This window comes from Calypte anna, chromosome 3 (genome assembly GCF_003957555.1).
Source record: "Calypte anna isolate BGI_N300 chromosome 3, bCalAnn1_v1.p, whole genome shotgun sequence".
NCBI classification, from domain to species: domain Eukaryota; kingdom Metazoa; phylum Chordata; class Aves; order Apodiformes; family Trochilidae; genus Calypte; species Calypte anna.
The window spans coordinates 39,797,780-39,817,798 of NC_044246.1; the positions used below are offsets into that span (position 1 = coordinate 39,797,780).

The following is a 20,019-nucleotide window of genomic DNA, read 5'->3' on the forward strand; positions in this document are numbered from 1 at the left end:
TGGGGACCAGGAGCTTACTTGTGGGTGGCCAAATGAGGGCTAGGGACCAGCTCAGCCTAATCATTTCAGGACAGTTGCCAGGGACTTTCTTGCAGGGAGGTCTGCAGAGGATTAACTGGGTGCTGCTGTGGCACCTCATCACCACTACAATGAATTTCACCCATCACTGGCACTGTCTGCTTTCAGTTTCACAAGAGCTTTTCCCCCATCAGCCTTCTCATTTAGCATCCTAAATAACCATCCACATCAAACTAGTTTTTAATGACTACATTATTCAGCCCAGGTCTAATAACACATGTCACCACCAACCTCCCTTCCAGGACAGAAACAACTCCTCTCTTTCCCAGCTTTAATCACCTATAAGAGGACACTGCCTTTTATGCTACAGCTCTTAAGAGAGTCCTTCAAGAGGCTGAGAGACATAACTTCCTTCTGCAGGAGTCCTGGTTACTGTCCCTTGCTAATTAACACATTAATTGTATCCCATGGTGTAGTTTCTAGTTATTTGGCCAGTACAGACATCAGGTACAGACACCAAGAAAGCCCCTGAAGGCTTTATTTAATATCCTGTGGAAAGGTAGGTTACCTGCCCTGGCTCAGAAGCTGTTTGTAAAGCTCTTGCTTGGAAGGATGCAAAATCTTCCTGCACTTTTAAAACTGCAGTGCAGCCTCACACCCACTGCTCACCCTGCCTGGACCCCTTAATCCACAGGCCAGTGGAATTAATACCACTGTATTAAAGGCAGCAGCTTATGGAGAGGTTTCTGGGAATTCACAGGCTGAGCTCTTGCAAGGCAGAGCTTCTAAAACAGAAGCTGAATGAACATGGTTCTAGGCAGAGGAGTTTAAGTCATACATAGGTATAAGCATTACCCAAGTCTTTGCCTCTAAGGTTGATGAAGGCATGGATCAGTGGAAGCAGCTACACCCAGAAGCATCCCAGGGAGGGAGGGAGGGACCAGGGTCACTGCAGGACCCAGGACAAAAGTGAGGAAGGAGATACAACAATCATTTTAGATTATTTACAGCTAGTGGAAAAGTAGGGGAATTATCTGGAAATAAAACACCACTACAAGATGGTTCTGGGTTTGTTCTTTGTTAAATGTAAACAATAGCACACAATATTTTAGAAGAATTTAGCTTCATAAAAGTGTTGCAAGATATTCAGCATCTGAAAGCACCTGCCATGAAGAAGCACTTTCTAGACACCAGTGAGGCATCATCAGCTCTCAAGTAGGCACAGAAAATGGGCAGTGGTTCAACAGTTCAGTCAACCCACTTTTAGGCTTCCCAGTACCAATTCAGAAGTGGCAAAGGCACATGATAAAGCACTGGATCCAGGATGAACTCACTCTACCTGTTCAAATAATTACTTTTTTTCTTAAAACAGGATTCCTTTGAAGCAGCAGACTTTACTACAGATCAAGTATAATCTCATCTGTACATCTAACCTCCTGCCAGAGAAGCTACAAAGCATCCTCCAGCAGCTGGCAGGCAGCCAGCCAGCACAAACTGCACTGCTTGCTTCCGCACAACTCTGGGAACTGCTCCCTGACTGACCCAGATCTCATTTGTCTTCCAGGCAGAGCAGGAATAGCACAAATCTGCCACCATTGTGGGTCCACAGACAGAGGCACTGACACAGTGACTACCAGCTAAGGAAGTCAGGAAGAAGTAAGGCAGAGACCCAGATAATGTGAATGCATCTTCAGTTTCTAGAGCTGCCACAAGCTGATACGGGTTGAAGGCTCTCGACTGTGTCAGAAGTACTAATGCACTCCTCCTTCCCTCTTTGGATATCAAGCATCAGAGCTGACACCTCAAAGGTAGGTCTCTAGAGCTGTAGTATCTGTTCCCATCATGATGACAAGAAGCAGGAAAGGGAGCAATTGCTGCCTGCGGATCTGCTCACACCACAGGGGCGTGCAGATACCCAGCACCGAGCTCCCAGAGGAGTGACAGACCTCCCACTGCTCACCCTGGCTCCCAGGGACAGCTCATGTAGGGCTGCACTTTAAAAATGAACTACCCAGGGGAGAGTAAAAACAAGGGTCTGTGCAAGCCTGCCAAGCTCCTGTCAGCAGCCCTCCTTGCACTGCCTGGAGCAGAGAGCCAACAACTCAAGTCATCACAGAAGTGCACAGGGCTGCTTGGCTGAAATGACCTTTTCGTGCACTGATCCAGAGTCACACTAAATGCAGGAGGGTGCAGATTCAAGGTGGGGCTGTAAGTAGTTGATCTTAGGGAATGTGGGAAAAGAATGGGTTTGCAGACACACACCATCCACATTTGGAATGGAAAGAAATAGAGAAGAGCATAAGGCAGTCGGTACTGGAAGGAAGGACCAGCAGTTGCCCAATTCTTTTTTCTCCCTTGAAAGAATCTTCCACAACATGCCAGAGGTCTCAGAACACTGTGCCTGATGGGGCTGGAGCTTCTGATGCTTCCAGTGGTTTCGTGAAGTGTCTCCGTGTGACCAGTCCCAGACGAACAGCAAAGATCAAGCAAGTCATTGCCAGCAGAACAACTAGAAAAGAAATACAGAAGGGTGTCAGCACATGTAAAAGTCTGTGCCTCTTGTCATACTCCAACTCTCAGAACAGGGGGCACTCAGGAAAGAAGGGACACATATTCCCATCACACTCCCCTTATAGGAGCCTTTATCCCCTCCAAAGTTCTGTTTTGTGGAGTTCAGAATTTTCAGCACTATCCAGTCAAACTTGCCCATTACTTCCAGGTCAAGGCCTGTCTAAAGGGGGAAGCTTTATGGAAACAGGATTTAAAATGCATTACATTAACAAAATACAGAGAGTTTTGAACTATATAAAGAAATGCTCTACTTTGGGAAAAGTACATTCTTGCCCTACCAGCCAAACAAGCTGAACCACTAAGAATGAACTTTTGCTGGTAGAAATGCACTTACTGCAGGAACACAGCTGTCTACCAGAGATCACTTATACCTTCCTGTTTCTGGTGGCCATAAACATCATGAGATAAGTCTCCAGTGCCCTCATGCCTTTGGCAGACAAGGTCTGGCCTTTTCTGTGAGCTTTTAGGCATTGCCAGGCTCCAGCTGCCACTACAGCACACGGGAACACGTATTGGAGTGGCTGTGATTGTGGTGCCAGCCCAGAAATTATCTTTAACCACTGATACATGGCAATGGGAAGGCTGAAGAGTGGAAACCTGCTCCCCTCTGCTGACCCTACATCCCAAATTGCCACAGCAGAATTCAGAGTTCGCTCACCTCAGTCCCTTTCACGACAGCATAAAACTACACACAATGGCACAGCTTTTGCCAGGCTGTGACTGTACAGTGTTCAGACAGCTTAAGCCCTTTAACAATGGATGACTACACTCAATTCTGCTACAGTGACCTGCAGCAACCAAATAATCCTGGAAAAACTTGTTAAGGCTAGCCTGAGCTCTGCTGTGTAGGAAGAGAACACATGCAGGGTTTTGCAGTAAGAAATTTAGATACAACCCTTCCTAGGGTCAGAAACCTCTGCGCTGCTCCCAATATCCCAAATGCCAGAGAGCAAATGGAAGCCCATGCCTTCATCCCAATCCTGTGTCAGATGGAGCTACCAGCAGAGATCTCCAGTGGGTGATGGAAAATTGCAGGGCATACACATTGCACTGGGGAGTGAACCTGAGGCAACACAAGGTTTGAATGCAGCCCCAAAGCCCACAGGCAGGGCTATTAGCTCTACTCCTTCCTTTTTTATTAGGCCTCATAATAAATCCCTATTTCTGCTTTTTATAAATAAACCTCTCCAAGAGGCAAGTCTGTCTTCCTGCCCCTAATACACAGGAAAGATGTGGAAGTGTTTACCAGCCTTCTTTTGCAAGAGTTGGAAACAGTTTAAAAGGTTCACCTATAAAAATGCTGTTTGTTGTTGGGGATGAAAATGAGACGTTCTTGGATGCACTGCCAGCCAGAGCTATTATGACAACTGGGTAGATTGTGAGGTTATAACGGACATACTTGTCAAGAAAGAAGTTTTCTAGATAAAACCTGTGAAGAAAGAGATTGGCCAAAGTAAGCATTTTCTCTATATACTTTTTTTTCCCATAGAAAGTTGAAAGGCATTGGACAAATAAATTTTTTTTAGGTCAGTTTGGGCCAGGGACCAATATTGTTCACTTCCCAAAATTTAGAAAATTAATTTTAAAATATCTAACCTAAGTTTAGGGAAAAAAATAAAGCCATATTTCATATTTTTTCTGTTTTGGCCCTCACTTGCAAGTGCAGGGGAGGCTGGGCTCATGCAAGTCACAGCAACCTGCTCCTGACCCACAGCATCCACTAACTGGCATTGCTGAGGGTCAGGGAAGAAAAGCTCTCCCAGGCCCCTGTTCATCTGCAATGATATACAACAGGGGCTTTTGCATCCAGTGTTGGTACAGGGACAGACTAGAAGTGAACTGGGCCAGATAGTCCAGACTTCTGAGCTGGGGAAGGGATCTGCCAAGGCTCAATGAGAACCCAGGAGGTTGCTTACCATAGTACTAGGTCAAGAACAAGAATGCTTAGAGAAGCAGTGGTTGCTTTCTCATTGGACACGTTCCACTTGTAGATCAACACAACAGCAAAGTTCAGCAGCGTGGCGATGACGGCCCAGGTTGCGTACAGCGCCAGCCCATTCTGGACCTGACACGTAGCACAGCAATAAGACAATAACCAAGTAAAAAAAAAAAAAAAGGGCAATTCCTCTTTATCCTTTGGGACCCCATAGGTCCCGGGGCAGTTAGGCCTCCTGGACCTAGTGGCAGGGAAAGTCCCTCAACCTTGGAGTCCTCATGGTACCCCAGAGAGCCACCACACAAAAGCCTGCAGTGTCTTTCAGGGTTTCCCATCCACACCTCAGAGCTGGCTGCCCAGCCTGGCTGCTGCAGGCTGCTGTAGTGGCTCACAAAGAGTTTTGGAACTCTTTGCTGAGATTTTGGAATCTCAGCAACCTCCCAGCACACACGTTTGCTACATGGAGCCTGCAGCAGGCAATATCAAGGGCTGGAGTCACGCCTGAGTGAAGGTGGGGAGTGTGGCTATTCCCAGTTCCCTGTACTATACTGTTTTTTCAGGAACTGAAATACAAGGGGGAAAAGAACAGTGCCAGCTCTCTGATTTGTGCCAAGAGACATTTCCAGTAGGAACTTTTCCATGCAGACTCCCAGCTTTGCATACTCCCTCCTCACTGGAGACCCTCTTAGCTCCTTCAATGTGCTTTTTCAGCTGACCCACTTTGACTGAGGAACACTCACATCCAGCAAAGGAGCCAAAGGTGGTTAAAGCACACACACCAGCTATGGGCAGAACTGCAGTGTGAGGTGTCCTGGGTCAGGACAAAAGGTTGGGGCAGAGCAGGTTTGTGCTAGGAGAGAGGCAAAAGGTAAGGGCAAAAGAAGGGAATTAAGAAGTGATGGAGTAAGAGGATGCTTATAACTTTCTCCATGAAGTTTCCCAAGCAAACACCCACTCTTCTCAGATACAACAAAAGTAATTTCCTTCCAGAATTTGGCAGAACTCAAGGAGTCAGCTACATTTGAAACCTTGAGCAGTATACACTTGCCCATATAAGAAAAATTATTTTTTTGCAGTCAGATACCAGGGATATTGCCATCAGCTACAGCAACAGAACCCATCCTTAGCAACAGCTTCTCCCTCTGAAATAAATACTTTTCTTCCCATCTCAGGCACAAATCCAAGTTATGCTTTCAAAAATAACTAAAAATTTCATTGTATAGTAGCTTGGAGAAACAAAGATATAGCAGAATCATTCCCATGATGTCCAATATGAATTCATTTAAGATGCAATTAAGCCTGTGTGCACCTGCAGAAGGCACAAGATAAAAGTCAGTGCAGAAATCTTCCCTTTCCCATCTTCTGTCATTGAATCTTTCATTCTTGATACCTTCAGCACAAATGAGGGGTTTTTTGCTTGTTTGTTTGTTGTTGTGGGGTTTTTTTGTAGCATTTACCAACAACAGAGCTTCCTAAATGCCACCTACCAGGACACGGATGAGCCAGAGCTCAGCTTTGTGACCCTTGACAAACCAGGAGGAATGGATGCTCAATGCTCGGTGTGAAATGAAGAGGGCAGCACATGTAGTAAGAGTGAGGGCTGCCAGGAACACCAGTGCTGGGAGGAGGAATCTAGGACAAAGAATACATGCACACACACAGTGCAAAATGTCTTTTTCAGTTGATGTCACAATGCCTTAATTCATAGCTTTAACATCTGGCCTTTACTGACTTTAATAAAAGTAATTACTACATGCAGCCCTCACTTTAACATATTGCTGTTTTACTCTGTTAATCAAAATTTTCCTGACTGCAACTGATTTCTTCACCTCTTGACAGCAGTGCTATTATAAGCCCTTCATGTGACCATGAGTATAAAAACAATCCAAGGTAAGGAGCTTAATTGTATTTAGGAAGAGAGACGTGTCTTCTGTCTCACCTTTGGAGGAAAAAAAAAAACAAACCAAACAAACCATCACAGAAGAAGAGCAGCTTTGAGGAAATCTCAGACTTCAACAGCCAATCCAAGTGCAAGATGAAAACATAGTAATACCAAACTCTTATGAAGGCCAACTTCTGCAAGGCCTTGCTATAAAGCAAGAGCTTTATTGGTCTGATTAAGTGTTCACGCACAGGCAGAAGTGCAAAATGAAGTATTGGGATAGTCACAATGAACATGTTAGAAAGCATTTGTAATAAAAGGCAACTTACTCTCGGTCCCATAGAAACAACCATCCAACATTAAGGCCATTATTCAGAATCCACATCACATAAAAAGGTATTGGCAGCAAGTCTGGCTTTATGTAGACATATCCAAATTCATTTCTGTGAGGAAAAAGCAGGTATGGAAAAAGAAAACAATGCCTGTATAGACCAAGTTTTCCTAATCCCATTTTCCTGATACTAGCATGGAATCTGTGTAGGAGTTAAACATTTCAGCTTACATATTTCTGCTCTGCATCCTTCTCTGACAAACTAGTCTCCATGGTTTTCCCCATTAGGACATTGTCCCATGGTAGAGAACTTCTTTCTGGTCTCTGCACCACCACAGATTTAGTGGGTACTAAGAACTGTTCAACAGATGCTGCAAAGCTTGAGCCACTGGTGGTGGCAAGAATGGCATGGCCATTAGATTTTAGCCCAGTTCCCAAGGCAAAAGGCTTATGGGATTGTAGCATGGGTGCATATGTGAATTTATATGTGTGTGCATGCACATTCATGGACTTTATCACTGTTGTAAGAACATATACTTCATTCTTCCCTTAACCTTCAAGTTTGGCCAGTATCAACTAAATGACTGCTTAAAAATCACACAAAAGCAGTAAATACATGAGACTTAAACTAAGCAGTCCATGGTCCCCCTTGACACAAGAGCTGCCATATAAGTCTACCCCACAAAAGATATCACAGAATATTACAGATATTCCATGGTACTGCATGAGGCACTTAATGACCTCATAGCCCCAGGAAAAGCTTTAAGTCCACTTCAACAACTCAAGAGACTTCCCAATTCTCTGATCTCTAACAGCAAGTAGACTTGAAGCATTACCTATGTTATTCATTAATTTTGCTCCTGTGAACTCTCAGCACCTGGCAGAGGGTATGTGAAGCCACTGAATAACTCTGTCAGACTACACAAGTCAGTGGAAACCAAACCCTGCAGAAGAGTTTACCCTTTGTAACTTGTCCACACATTAGAACAGTTCACACACAACTCCAAATTGCTCCCCAGCTTTGGGTGCTGAACCTAAAATATGGTTCAGCATCAGAGCTTCAGAATGTTAAGTCAGATTTAGTCTGACTAGAAACCCCAGGAAAAGGGGTAAGAGACTGGGCTAGAAAAGGGAAGAGCCGCTGTCCCTAGGAGGCAGGGAAAATACCTTCGACAGATCCCTGACAGGGCATAGAGAAGCCAGGCAAGCTGCCAGGCATAGATGACATTCCAGATGAGGAAAGTCCAGCCAGCTGGTGTGAAGTCAGTGATGTACTCTGCAGAGATGTTTCCAGGGGTTCTCCTGAACAGACCTGTGGTGAATGTGATTGCAGGCAAAAGTGTTACTACATACCAAGGATGGGGAAAGACAGTGGATTTCTCTCACCCTGCAATCTCCCTTCAGGCTTAGTCCACACCTCGGTGGATCTGAGGTAAATGAGAGGATGCCCTTCATGAAAACAATCCAGTTTGGACAGCAATTCTGGGAACACTGTGAGGATCTCTAAGCACCTCCCATCTTACACATAACCTGAAAAGCCAGTTGCCTGTGAAAGTACAGAGAGAAGCACATCCATTTCTGACAGCTTCAGCTGGGTAGTGTCCAAACCAAGCATTCTACAAATACACAGCAGCAGCCTGAGCAGCTTCCACCAGGGACACAAGGGCAGCATATGCAAAGGCTGCCTTTCACCCACAGGTTGATACAGCTTCACCAGGAACAGGACCATTTATTTGGATTTTGAGTGACTGGATAGGGCTAAGGCACCTGACTGTGAGACCTGGAAGATGCATAAGCTACTTTCACGTTTCACAGAACATGGTGTCTTTAGAGAAGCAATGAAGTAACAAACAGATCTATCCCACCCTCTATCATTAAATGTTATAATGCATGAAAATCACTGATCTGAACGGTTTGCTTGCATTACCTTTGAATTTCCCAGTGGCATTTCCAGCATTCAGTATCACCATGACTGTGAAGGTAGCCAGAGACAGAAACATCACAAAAATCTTCAACCTGTGCATGGCGTGCATTTTACCCTGCAAAAAAATGGGATTATTGTTCAGATATCCTAATGATATCTGCTGTATGCTTGGCACGAGGCATCCAAAACCTCCCTAGGAAACCTGTGCCAGTGTCTCGACACTCTCTCACTCAAGACTTTCTTCCTAATATCTAACCTAAATCTACCCTCTTTCAGCTTAAAACTCCTATCTCTTGTGCTGCTGTCCCATTATGTGCTCTTGTTAAAAGGCCCTCTCCAGCTTTCTTCTAGCCCCTTCAGGTACTGGAAGGCTGCTCTATAAGGTCTCTGGAATCTTCTCTTCTCCAGCCTAAACAGCTCACAGCTCAGCACTTAAACTGCCTTATCTATACAGTGGCACCTCGGTGCCTCCCAGGGCTAGCAGAAATAATAACAGAGGTGTCCCAAGCTGCTCAGCATTGAATTGGAAACTCCACTTCCCACTTCAGTGGTTTGTTTTATACTTCTGGGCTTTGTCCATGGTCTGAGTGGCATCCTGATACATCATAAGGAAGTGGGAGGGGATATCCTGTTTTCTGTAAATCCATAAACTTTTTCCCTTTCCAGTTCCATCTAAACAGAAAGTCACCTTTTTAAACACCAAACAAACAAACAAAATATATGAAAACACTCACTTAACTCAAGAAATCAAATTTCACTTGTCAGTGAAAAGTATGTCAGCCAAATTCCAAACCAATATGTTGTCTTCAACAGATACACTGAATCAGCACAACCTGCAAAGAAAAATCCACCTATACTATTGAAAACATAATTTCTGACTCAAAAAATAACTGACCTGCAGATTTCTGAAAGACAGGAAAATACAGGAGAGGAAATATTACTGTACATTTGTTCTATTCTTAAGATTATTTCCCTGAACATTGACTTTTGGCCCCCCCAAACCAGTACATTGGACTAGATGTCACTGTCAAGCCAGATTTGCTTCCTCCTGACAACCCTGTAATGGCATCTAGCACCCCATTTCTTTATCATTAGCATATTTGGAAGAGACCCGATTACACATCTTCAAAGAAATCCATACTTGCTCCTGGAAGTCCAGGAGAAAAGCTTTATTTTAAAACCAGTCAATAGCTTCACTACTGCCTCTCACCTCCTTTCTCCCTCTAATTTAGTGCCGGCCATAAATGTCTGCAGTATTTCCCTGCCTGCAGTTACCAGCCACAAACATCCTCTAGAAGGATCAGAAATATTACTCACAGGGATCCACGCAGGCTTTTTGGCAGCGTCTTGCAGCTGTAGCTCAGCTGCCATCAGCGCTGAGGAGTTCCTGCCGCTCAACTTTATCAAAAGAGATTTCACACAACTTTCAGATTAATAACAGTGCATTATTAAAAAAAAAAAAAATTAAATAAAACAAAATCACAGCAGTTACACATGCTTTGTCTGCGAAGTGCAGCCTCTGATTGGCTAAAGCCTCCCAAAAACAAACACTTACGCAAGAGAAATGCGATTGCTTAATGAGGGCATTTTGTAACAGCCAGAGCAATGCACAATCCCAAGCTGATGGCAGACAAAAGCTAATGAGGGCTCTTGCCTGCTTTCTGTTTCCCTATCTCCGCCCTGCAGTGGGAAACTGAGCACTCCCATGCAAAATGTTGCATCCCAAAACCTTCGCTGGGCAGCACACCTCTGGGAAAGAGGGGATGCTTGCAGGGGTAGCTGCAGAAACAGCCTGGATTTGGGCTTGGAGGAAGCTGGAGATTCAAGGTCTGGATTTGGGCTTGGGGAAGCTGGATATAGGCAAGGTCTGGATCCTGTCAGCAGCTACAGATCTTCTGATAGCCTCAAAGGGAGCTGAAAGCTGAGTTCTTCTTAAGAATTATTTTTTAAAAGCCCAGCTCTGAGGCCAGATCAGGGGATTTTCAACAGAGTATAGATGTGAGGTATAAAAATAAAAGATTTACTACACATACACTTGCTGTGCAAGAAAAGTTGCAAATCTATAAGTGCAATGTTTAGCACTATGAAATGCCTCCCCAGAAGACTGGGGTCATACAAAGGCTGGGAATAAACCCACCCATCCTCCTCACTTGTACGAAGCAACACCATGGGGCTGGGAATGAACACCTCCAGGGGCTTCCTTCACCACTGGATGGGGGTACAAAGCCTACATGGCATAGATTTGCCAGCTGTGGGGAAGGACAGGGCATCCAGCCAGCACTGCTGTGCCTTATCTATGTAGGTCTGAGGTCCACCCTTTGAAGGTATTCCCATGAAGAAACCAGTGGCTTAAGTATAAATACTTCATATCAGACAGATATTGCATTGTGCTCTACAAACTGATCATAAACAAGAACTGCTCATATATAACATCCTCCTCGAAGAAAACCAAGGTCTGAGCTGTCAGTGTGGTTGCAGTAACAACTTCCTCTCCTTTCTTCACTTTGTGTCCCCCAGATGTGCACAAAGTGACTCTCCCCATGTCCTAGAAACTGCCTTCATCCAGGTTACAAGTTTATAAGCACTGTTACAGCAGGTGTGGGCTGAAATGAAAGCAGAACTATTACTTACATCATATGACCCACTCTTTGTTGTACATTAAAATCTACAACATACTTTCCATACTGCATGCAGTCTTATTTATGGCCCATTATATATAGGCATATATGTTTTTACTCATCAGATAGTACAAATAACCTCAGCATGATGTCAAATGCTACGTTTCCTTTCAGTGAATAGGTGGTCTGAGATTCTTTACTTATCACAGACCACTTTACCTTACACAACCCTGTCAGGCACAGCTGCATCAGATAGGTTCACGCCAATCTAAATCAAGGTCAAGTTTCACATGCTGGAAACATTGGCCAAGTGAGAGATCCAACACACACTTTGCTGTCCCATGTTCTTGCTGGTTATTTCATAATGCATGTCTTGCTTCAGTGTGACAACTGGAGACAGTGCTACCAGAGCAGCAGCCTTGTCCTCTCACCACAGTCAGCCAGGCAGAAGAGTTAGACCCACATTCTGGGTTTCAAAGGTTATTTTTGCAGAATAGGCTGCAACACAGGTCTTGAATAAAATATTAAAGATTATTTTATCATTGTAGCTCTACAGAAATCCCTCCCCACAAAGTACGTTTGAAAAATACAGAGGAATGTACTTAGTGCTCATAAATGCATTAACAGTGAATGGCTCTTGCTTTAGTAGGCTGCACAGCATTATCAAAAGTGGGAATTCTCAGGACAGCCACAGCTCAAAGATACCAGTATCAAACTCAAAGCAAGCATCTATGGAAGCCCCCACCTTTCTAGTGTATCTTCACTGAAAGAACTTTTAGACTTACATCTTCCACATGGGCTTCAGTTGATTATTCTTGCTGGCGTGTTGAAGAAGAAAAATTATATTGTCAGATGAGCACCTGCAAACGATAAATGCAATTATATACATTTCAGAGAGGGCTGCTGATGTTTGTATGCACAGCGGGAAGCACGATACAATCCACACTCATCTTGAAATCAAGATACGCAGGATCAGTGCTGAATGAAATCATTGGAATAAATTCCACAACACAGCCAGTGTTCAGTACTTTTCAAGACAATCTGCTTTGAATAAAATATAAGTTTGTATTTATTGGGGCCACGAAAGAGGAAAATAGTTCCTAGCTAATGGTTATGTTACCACCCTGGCAGTTTTCCACTGAAAAGAGGAATACACATACTCTTCCTCTATTGCCAAAAAGAAATCTTTAAAGAAGGGTCTATCTTTGGAGCCCTCATTTGTACTTTAAAAAAAAAAATAAATTGGAAAAAAGCTGTTTTTCAAGGAGAGGAGCTCTACCATGCCCATTCCTCCTGATGCACCCTCCCTGAAGCACCAAGGTGTGTTCTAGTAGCACCAGTGCACCTCAGGCACCAGTTCACACGCAAGAGCAGGACTGGTTGCACTGGGACCACAGCTCTGCCATCGCTCCCCCATGCTCTGGAAAGCAGTGTAAGCACTCACAAGGTGCTAAGCTAGCATGAGCAGCCTTTGTGCTGGAATTAATGCCCTGCTGACAAAAGAAAGATCCCCTTTTTTAAAAAACAAAGCAAAACAAACCAACACATACACACAAAAAACAAACGAAAATCAAACCATGAATCCTCCTGCTAGTAGCTGAAAAAAGACACGATGAGCACAGATAGTTTGAGTCCCAGCTCAAAAAGTGGAAGCTAATTGCTTGCTACCTAGAGGTACCACTGTAGAGGTCCTGTCCTCAGAATAAACTCATTTTACACTGTGTAGAAACTGAGACAAGTTCAGCTGTGGGCACCTCACCCACTTAATGGCACACACTGTCATTAGCGGTAAGCTCCAGAAAGCAAAGCACCAGAAAAGACATTTAACATGCACTTTTCCTCTCCAAGGAAGAGTCCAAGTTCATCTAGGACAACGGTGTTTCTCTCATCTGGAAACCAGCACAAAGAGTTGAACAAAACTAGTGTCAGGGTAGTGGTTATATTTGCTTCCAGCCGAACAAATAAAAATAAAATAGTCTGAGTCCAGTCAAAAACCCCTTTCCTCTGACCCCCCGTGAACTGCAAGACAGCTGTCACAGCTACCCTAAACACCACACTCAGTGAGGCAGGAGCTCAGCAGCTCTGGGCCAGAACACCAAAGCCTTTTGTCCCCATCAGCAGCAGTGACCTGTTTAAATCCAAAATGCATTCTGCCCACTCAGCGCTCCCATTTAATTCAGAGCCACTTGCTCTAGCTCCAGCCTCTCCTAATGCACCAGGCAAACTGGCACCCAAGAGTCAGTGACCTCATTGGAAATCATTTTCAGGCCAAGTTCAGCAAATGTTGAGATCCAAATATACTAATCTTCTAACAACAGCTCAAGCATCCTAATCCTGCAGTGGGTTAATCTGGGTGCCCTCAGTGCCAGGGATTAGCCTTTCCATGCTGCTAGGAGGGACAGGATTTGACCAGGAACACTATGATAGACACACAGTGAAGAGGACCTGTGTTAGCAATCCCCTTCGGGTACTTTCAGAAGGAAAATAATCTGCTTTTTATTGTTGGAGAACAGAACAGATCCACCCTTTGGCAGCAGGGAAAGCTCTGTAGGCTTGAGAGAACAAGAATAGTATTAGGAATCCACTACTCACTTATTTATAACCAGAACTTAATGCAGCTGCTATGCTAAAATTCATTGACTAATCCCCATCAAATCTTTTCCCTGAACTCTAGATTTAGGACACTGTTGTAAACATTTAAGTAACTCAAAACTAACCCCTGCCCCAGTCTTGTGAGAGAGAGGAGAAGAGACACAATACACTGTCTTTAAACTTCATGAGACAAACAACAGAAAATATTTTCCCCAGATGTTCTCATTTACTGATTAAGCACTGGGAGGTTTGCCTTCTTCAACAGCAGCTCAAGAGCCTGCAGTAGTTTCTGGCAGCAACCACAGCATCAAATGAGCTGCACAGCAGCACTTTCTGGAGCTGGCAGGCAAAGTACAGGTATGAGAAACCAGAAACTCACCTGTGCAACCCACCCCTTCAAACAGGATGACTGCAAAGAGATGACCAAAACAACAGAGTTAAGCGGGGATGAATACAGACACATTTATATGGCTGAATATCTTCCTTTTCTAAGTTTTATTTTATAAAATCACTTGGCACAATGGCTGCTCATGGGACTCCATGTCCTCCGTGTCGCTGAAGGAGTGACACAGAACTGACAGTATCCATTCAATACTTTCTTTGGCCAGCATCACTTATGCATTCTCATTGATTTTAGCAACAGACACATTAGCCTAATGAGTAGCTTTCTCTGCCCTCACCACTATCAGTCCCAAAGGCTTCACAAGCATTTTTTTTTTTCCTCACCCCACAATTCCATGTTCAAGAGCAAAAGGAACCCATCAAACAAGCCCCCTGCCCTGGGTATAGATTATTTCACAATCCCACCCAGCAGGGTCAGGAACAAAGACTGTGAGGGAGGAAAGGCACCTGGATTGCAGTCAGAGCACAAGTTTTTTGCTTCTTTGAAAGCAGAGAGCTGCTTTCATTTTACAGCTGCAACATCCAGGTCAGCAAGAACCTCTCATGCAGAAATCCAGCTTTGTAACTTGGGTGGCCTGATTTACTGCTTAGGATTTTTTGGCACTTTGTATGCTTACATGCACTAATGTCAACTCTAACTGACAGCATTCAATCTTTCTCTCAAATGGGCAATATGCTTCTTGAGCTAAGCATTTAGGAAATAGGAAACACATTTTGACCACAGCATCTTTCCTACAAGGGAGCAGGATAAAGCTTAAACAGAAAACTTCAATTTGAAGCAGTCGAGTGCCTGCCTGACTTTGGAACAAACACTCCCTTTAACATAGCAATTTTGCAATCTAATTATCCAGATATTTTTTTTTTAAAGGCAACTGGAGTATATATAAAATGCCATCACATGGATATATATCACCTCCTACATGAATCATTAGCAAAACTGGAACATTCAGTTCCATCACTGTGGAAAATTAGGGAAACAAAGCTCACTGCAAGACCTTGAAGACAAGGAAGGCCATTTTAAATAATAAATAAGTTGATTCTACCCAATCCCACTCTCCCATCAACATACTCACATGCACAGAGCTGGATGTGTTAGTCTGGCAGAATCACCTGTGTGCAAGTAGACACCACATGGGATAACACCATCACAGTCTCACTGCATCTCCTGGGCTACACTTCATTTTTGGATACATCTTTTGATACCTTTAGCAGTGGGCACTATGATGGTGTCTCTTACTGAGTTCACCTCCAAGCTGCAGGCAAAACTGAGTCTTTTATTATCCTTATCTGGATATTTTACAGCTTCAGTACTGTTGGCCATCCTCTCTACTTTATCTCTAAGGTTCCAGTTTGTCCTGTAGTTATCTGGTTATTTGCATGAAACACATGGGGTAGCTCTGCACATCCTCCCTTTAACCCTTTGCTTGCTCTTTTTCTGGCATCTTCAGCATTTCCATTCACACCAATGTTAGCATTTCTGTTAAAAACCTCTTGGTGCAACTTAACTCCAGCTGGCAACTAAGCCCCACACAGCCACACACTCACTTGCCCTCCCCATGGGATGGAGGAGAGAACCCAAAGAATGGAAGTGAGAAAACTCATGGGTTGAGATAAAGACAGTTTAATAGGTAAAGCAAAAGCTTTGCATGCAAACAAAGAAAAGCAAAACAATTAATTCACTACTTCCCATCAGCAGGAAGGTGTTCTGCCATCTCCAAGAAAGCAGGGCTCCATTACACATAGTGGTTCCTTGGGAAAACAAACACCATCACTCTGAACATCCCCTCTTCCTCCTGCTTTACATACTGAGCATGACATCATATGGCATGGAATATCTCTTTGGTCATTTGGGGTCAGCTGCCCTGGCTGTGTCCCTGACCAACTTCTTGTGCACCCACATGCTAGCAAAGCCCAGGAAGTTGAAAAGTCCTGGATTACTTAGCAACAACTAAAACCATCAGTGTATTGGCAACATACTTCTCATACCAAATCCCATACTAAATCCAAACCACAATGGTATCCCAGCTACTACAACAATCAGCTCTATCTCAGCCAAAACCACTGCAGGTCTTAAAACACGTGAAAGCACAACTAATAGAAGTTGAAAGCTGTTAAGTTTCTCTGGGCCAGAGCACGGAACAACCTTTTTAACAAATTACAGAGCTTTTGGTTGGCCATACAGAAACATAGAGGTTGAGAGCTACTGTATACTTTAGCAAATTTTAAACAGGAGTCCCTCTAAAACTGGTTCTCTTGTGCCTGTTTTACCATACAAGCTTCATTCACCCTCTTTCCCACATTCTTTAGCCTTGCTTATAACATCTGCTTGTCTGTCCCAGCACTCAACATTCCATCTCTCTTCCTCTTAGGGAAAATGCCATTTCCAAAGGCTGTTTCTGACAGCCTCGCCCCTCTGGTCTCTCACAAAAAATATATTAATAAGGATTTTCAGACCTATAACTTGAGAGAATTATTTGGCTACTTTTCACAAAAAAAACAAGTTCCCCCCCCCAAAACCCCACAACACACCCTTTGTACCAGGTTGATCTTCCAGCCAAATTCTCAGGCTGCCTCTCAGAATGTGGAAGGATTAAAATAATCAAACAGCTATTGCAGACAGAAGTTTGGGATAAATCATCAGTTTCCCACTAAACTTAGTCAAAACCTTTTGTACTACAACTTCTCAGAAAAAAGCAAGCCCAAGGCAAGCAAGAAACAATGGAAACCAGCAGCAACAAGGGAAAACTGCAGCCAAAAAAGAAATTTAATTGAAGCAAGACGTGAAGAAAGGAAGCCCTAGCAGGAAACATAAAGAAGCCATAAGAAAAAATGTCACTTTTACCTTCAGTAAATGCATTTAGTAATGAGGACGCATATATGCACAAACGCACATATCTAGATCCTCACAGAACACTTTGCAGCCTTTTTAGGGTCACACAACAGACTCCTTTTTTCTCATTCAAGCTGGAGACCAAGTAAACCCATGGCAAGCCAGCAGAAAACGGGGGCTTTCCATCTCGGAGAGGTGAAATGCATCAACCTACAAAAGTTCTCAGGCCCCACCAAACACTACTAGAGACCTGCCTTCTCTTGCAGTTTTAGATAAGGAGCTACTCTCATTGCATCTGATGCTTTGGGGTGATCTCCTTTCCAGACTTGAGATGCCACAGAACAGGCTTGCTCTTTGGAGGGAGTTCCTTCCTCAGGTAGCATCAAAAGGTGTCAAAAAAACAGGCATCCAAAAAGCAAGATCAGCCACCTCTTTTCAAGGCCATAAGCAAACTGATGAGAAATGAGATTCCAGGGTGTCAGAAAAAGACAAGAGGCCTGGTATTGGGCAATCTTGGGAGGGAGCATCAACTCAGTAACATCAACCTCTTGCCATATTTCCCACCAAAGGCTAAAACCTAAGTTGATTTAGTCCAAATACCCTTCAGGGTTATCAGGGTGTTACTTTTTGCAACTCAGTCTTCAAAGCACTGCCTTCCCTCCCTTCTTTTTTTCGTCCTCTACTAATTATTTTTTATTGAAACTTACAGCTTTAGCAGATTTGACCTGGTTATTCTGTTGAGGCTTGTCTGGAGTCAAAATCCACAATGCCTTAGTGCCATCACTACAAGTTTGCTCTTGTGGGAAGCCAGCTGAGCTACCAGCTCTCCAGACAACATGAAAACATCCTTTTTGTTCTTTGTTATGGCTTCCAGATGTCTGAAAGTGCCATCAGTGCAGAAATTTGGTAGCCTCACAATCTAATGCACATTACTAGTGTGTAATACAGGCCTTGCAGGTGGCTGTCTGGCCAGTCAATCCCCACACCTCTTTCATCAGCATTAGAGGCTCAGACAGTCACAAGTTTTAAACAAAGTCATGATACACCTAAAGTCTGTGGAAATGACAAGAGCTGGGTTGTACACATCTACAAAGCATCATTCTCACCAAGCATTTTTATTCTACAGACACAGAAAGATAATTACTGCAAAACAGATTTATAGGCTACATGATCTGCCAGCCTACAGCATGACCCTACAAATCTCCTATGTATAAACACTAGCTGATATAAAACCCACCTCGAACAACCATCTGTAAATAACTGGGAACCAAAATCAGGGCTAGTATTAATTATGAAAAGATTTGCTCCAACCACAGAAACTTTCTCAGTGTCCGTGTTTAGTGCTCAGGACAAAACAAATCCCGGAGAACAGAGCTGCTCCCTGTTACTCCCCCACCCACCAGGGAAAGCTAAAAAGGGGAGTAAGGAAGAGACACTTCAAGGTTGGAAATTAGAATTAGAACATGTTTAATGGAACAAAGAAAGGATAGAAGGAAAATAATGGAAAAAAAAAAAAAAAGCAAATATATTAATATACAAAATTCCATGTCAATGGTAGCTGATCCAAAAGTGGCAGAGCCACAAAGGAAAAAGGGCCAGGACTCTTCTCAGCAAAAGACAGGATCAGATCCTGCAGAGCACGTGGCAAGCTGAAGACACAGAACCAGAAGCCTCTTCCTGAGATATCTGCTAAAAGAGAGAAGGGAGCCAAGGGCCACTTTCCCACCCTTCTGGCACTTTAGGGTATGGCAGAAAATGGGTGGCAATACTAAGCTCATCCAATATTCTCTGCTGTGCCCCTTGGACCTCCCCAGGGTCCTAAGTAACACCTGTGGTCAGTCTCCCTTGGGTTTGGCCATCAGAGATCATCTCATCAATGCCAAAACAGTTTCTATCCCCTCAAACCATAACACTGAAACCTCACCAACAACATGCGAAGAGCACATGTATTCCACCTTTAAAATTAGGAAATGCACACTGAAAAAAACAAACCTCAACAGTAAATTTTTTCTTCTGCAACACAGAATAGTCCATACCTGACATGCAAGACAGTTTTCCTTTTGAAGTGGGTTTGAACCATGACAACTCTGGTGTTTTCCTTCCAGCCTATTGCATTCATCCTTTGCAGCAAGCGTAGTTCAAAGCTACCTCTTACGGCAATAAAACAAAGTAGTAACAACCAAAGCCATCATTCACTATGATGAAAGCACTATCTCACATGGCTGGATCACATATAGCAGTGTAGGCTGTAAGCTTCCTCTGATTTTACTCACCATAAAAAAAGAGAAAGTTTCCCCAGCTAGAGAAAGCTGTTGAGCCAGAGACACGCAAGGAACAGATCTCTCACTTGGCAGGATTCATCCAAAAGAAGACCCCTCAGTGATATGGCATGGTAATGGAAGCCTTCTTTTGTAATATTCCATATATAACTGAAAGTGGAAGTGTTTGAAGGAAGAGAATTTCAGTTTTCCTGAAGGAAGAGACCTCTCTAGTCATGATCACTTAATAAAAAGCCATTATTACACTATGTGTTCATACCTTATGTACACTATACTGAAGAAGTTCCACTTCTAAAGGCAGCTCAATGTGGCAGATTTTGCATATCAACGTCTACATCCATCAGAAAAGGAAGTTACTATTTAAAACCAAAAAAACCCCTTCAAACCTAGCAGACTGTCCTAGCCACACCATCCTGGCCATCCGCAGGAAGCTTCCCACAGATGCCACCAAAAATTTCTGCAGGTACTGATGGCTTACTCAGATCCTGCAGTGTGCAGACCCTTGAATGCACAGCACCACAACAGCCCAACTATTCCATCCACAAAAACCTGTGAGACCATCTCCGAGAGCAGAAGACCAATACAGATGTGGGGGAAAAAAAAAAAATCAGTGGGTTTGAGCCTTCACCTGACTGA

At 43.6% G+C, this 20,019-nt stretch overlaps 1 protein-coding gene across 1 annotated transcript; it reads right to left on the bottom strand.

Moving 5' to 3' along the window:
• Positions 1–1,404: 1,404 nt before the first annotated feature.
• LOC103538593 lies at positions 1,405–10,050 on the bottom strand. The gene is made up of 9 exons (XM_008504998.2): positions 9,980–10,050; positions 9,397–9,495; positions 8,666–8,777; positions 7,906–8,050; positions 6,737–6,850; positions 6,013–6,157; positions 4,506–4,654; positions 3,879–4,018; positions 1,405–2,527 (listed from the first exon to the last, which is right to left on the bottom strand). The coding sequence occupies exons 3-9, from the start codon at positions 8,769–8,771 to the stop codon at positions 2,406–2,408; spliced, it is 921 nt and encodes a 306-aa protein (XP_008503220.2). The 5' UTR covers positions 8,772–8,777; positions 9,397–9,495; positions 9,980–10,050; the 3' UTR covers positions 1,405–2,405.
• Positions 10,051–20,019: the final 9,969 nt, after the last annotated feature.

What these genes read in the sequence shown, in the direction of transcription:
- LOC103538593 (XM_008504998.2), bottom strand. Translation starts at nt 8,771, where the DNA reads ATGCACGCCATGCACAGGTTGAAGATTTTTGTGATGTTTCTGTCTCTG. An exon ending in CTGTCAGGGATCTGTCGAAG is followed by an intron (nt 6,851 to 7,905) that starts GTATTTTCCCTG and finishes TTTTCCTCACAG; the next exon opens with AAATGAATTTGGATATGTCT. An exon ending in TCTGGCTCATCCGTGTCCTG is followed by an intron (nt 4,655 to 6,012) that starts GTAGGTGGCATT and finishes GCTACGTGTCAG; the next exon opens with GTCCAGAATGGGCTGGCGCT.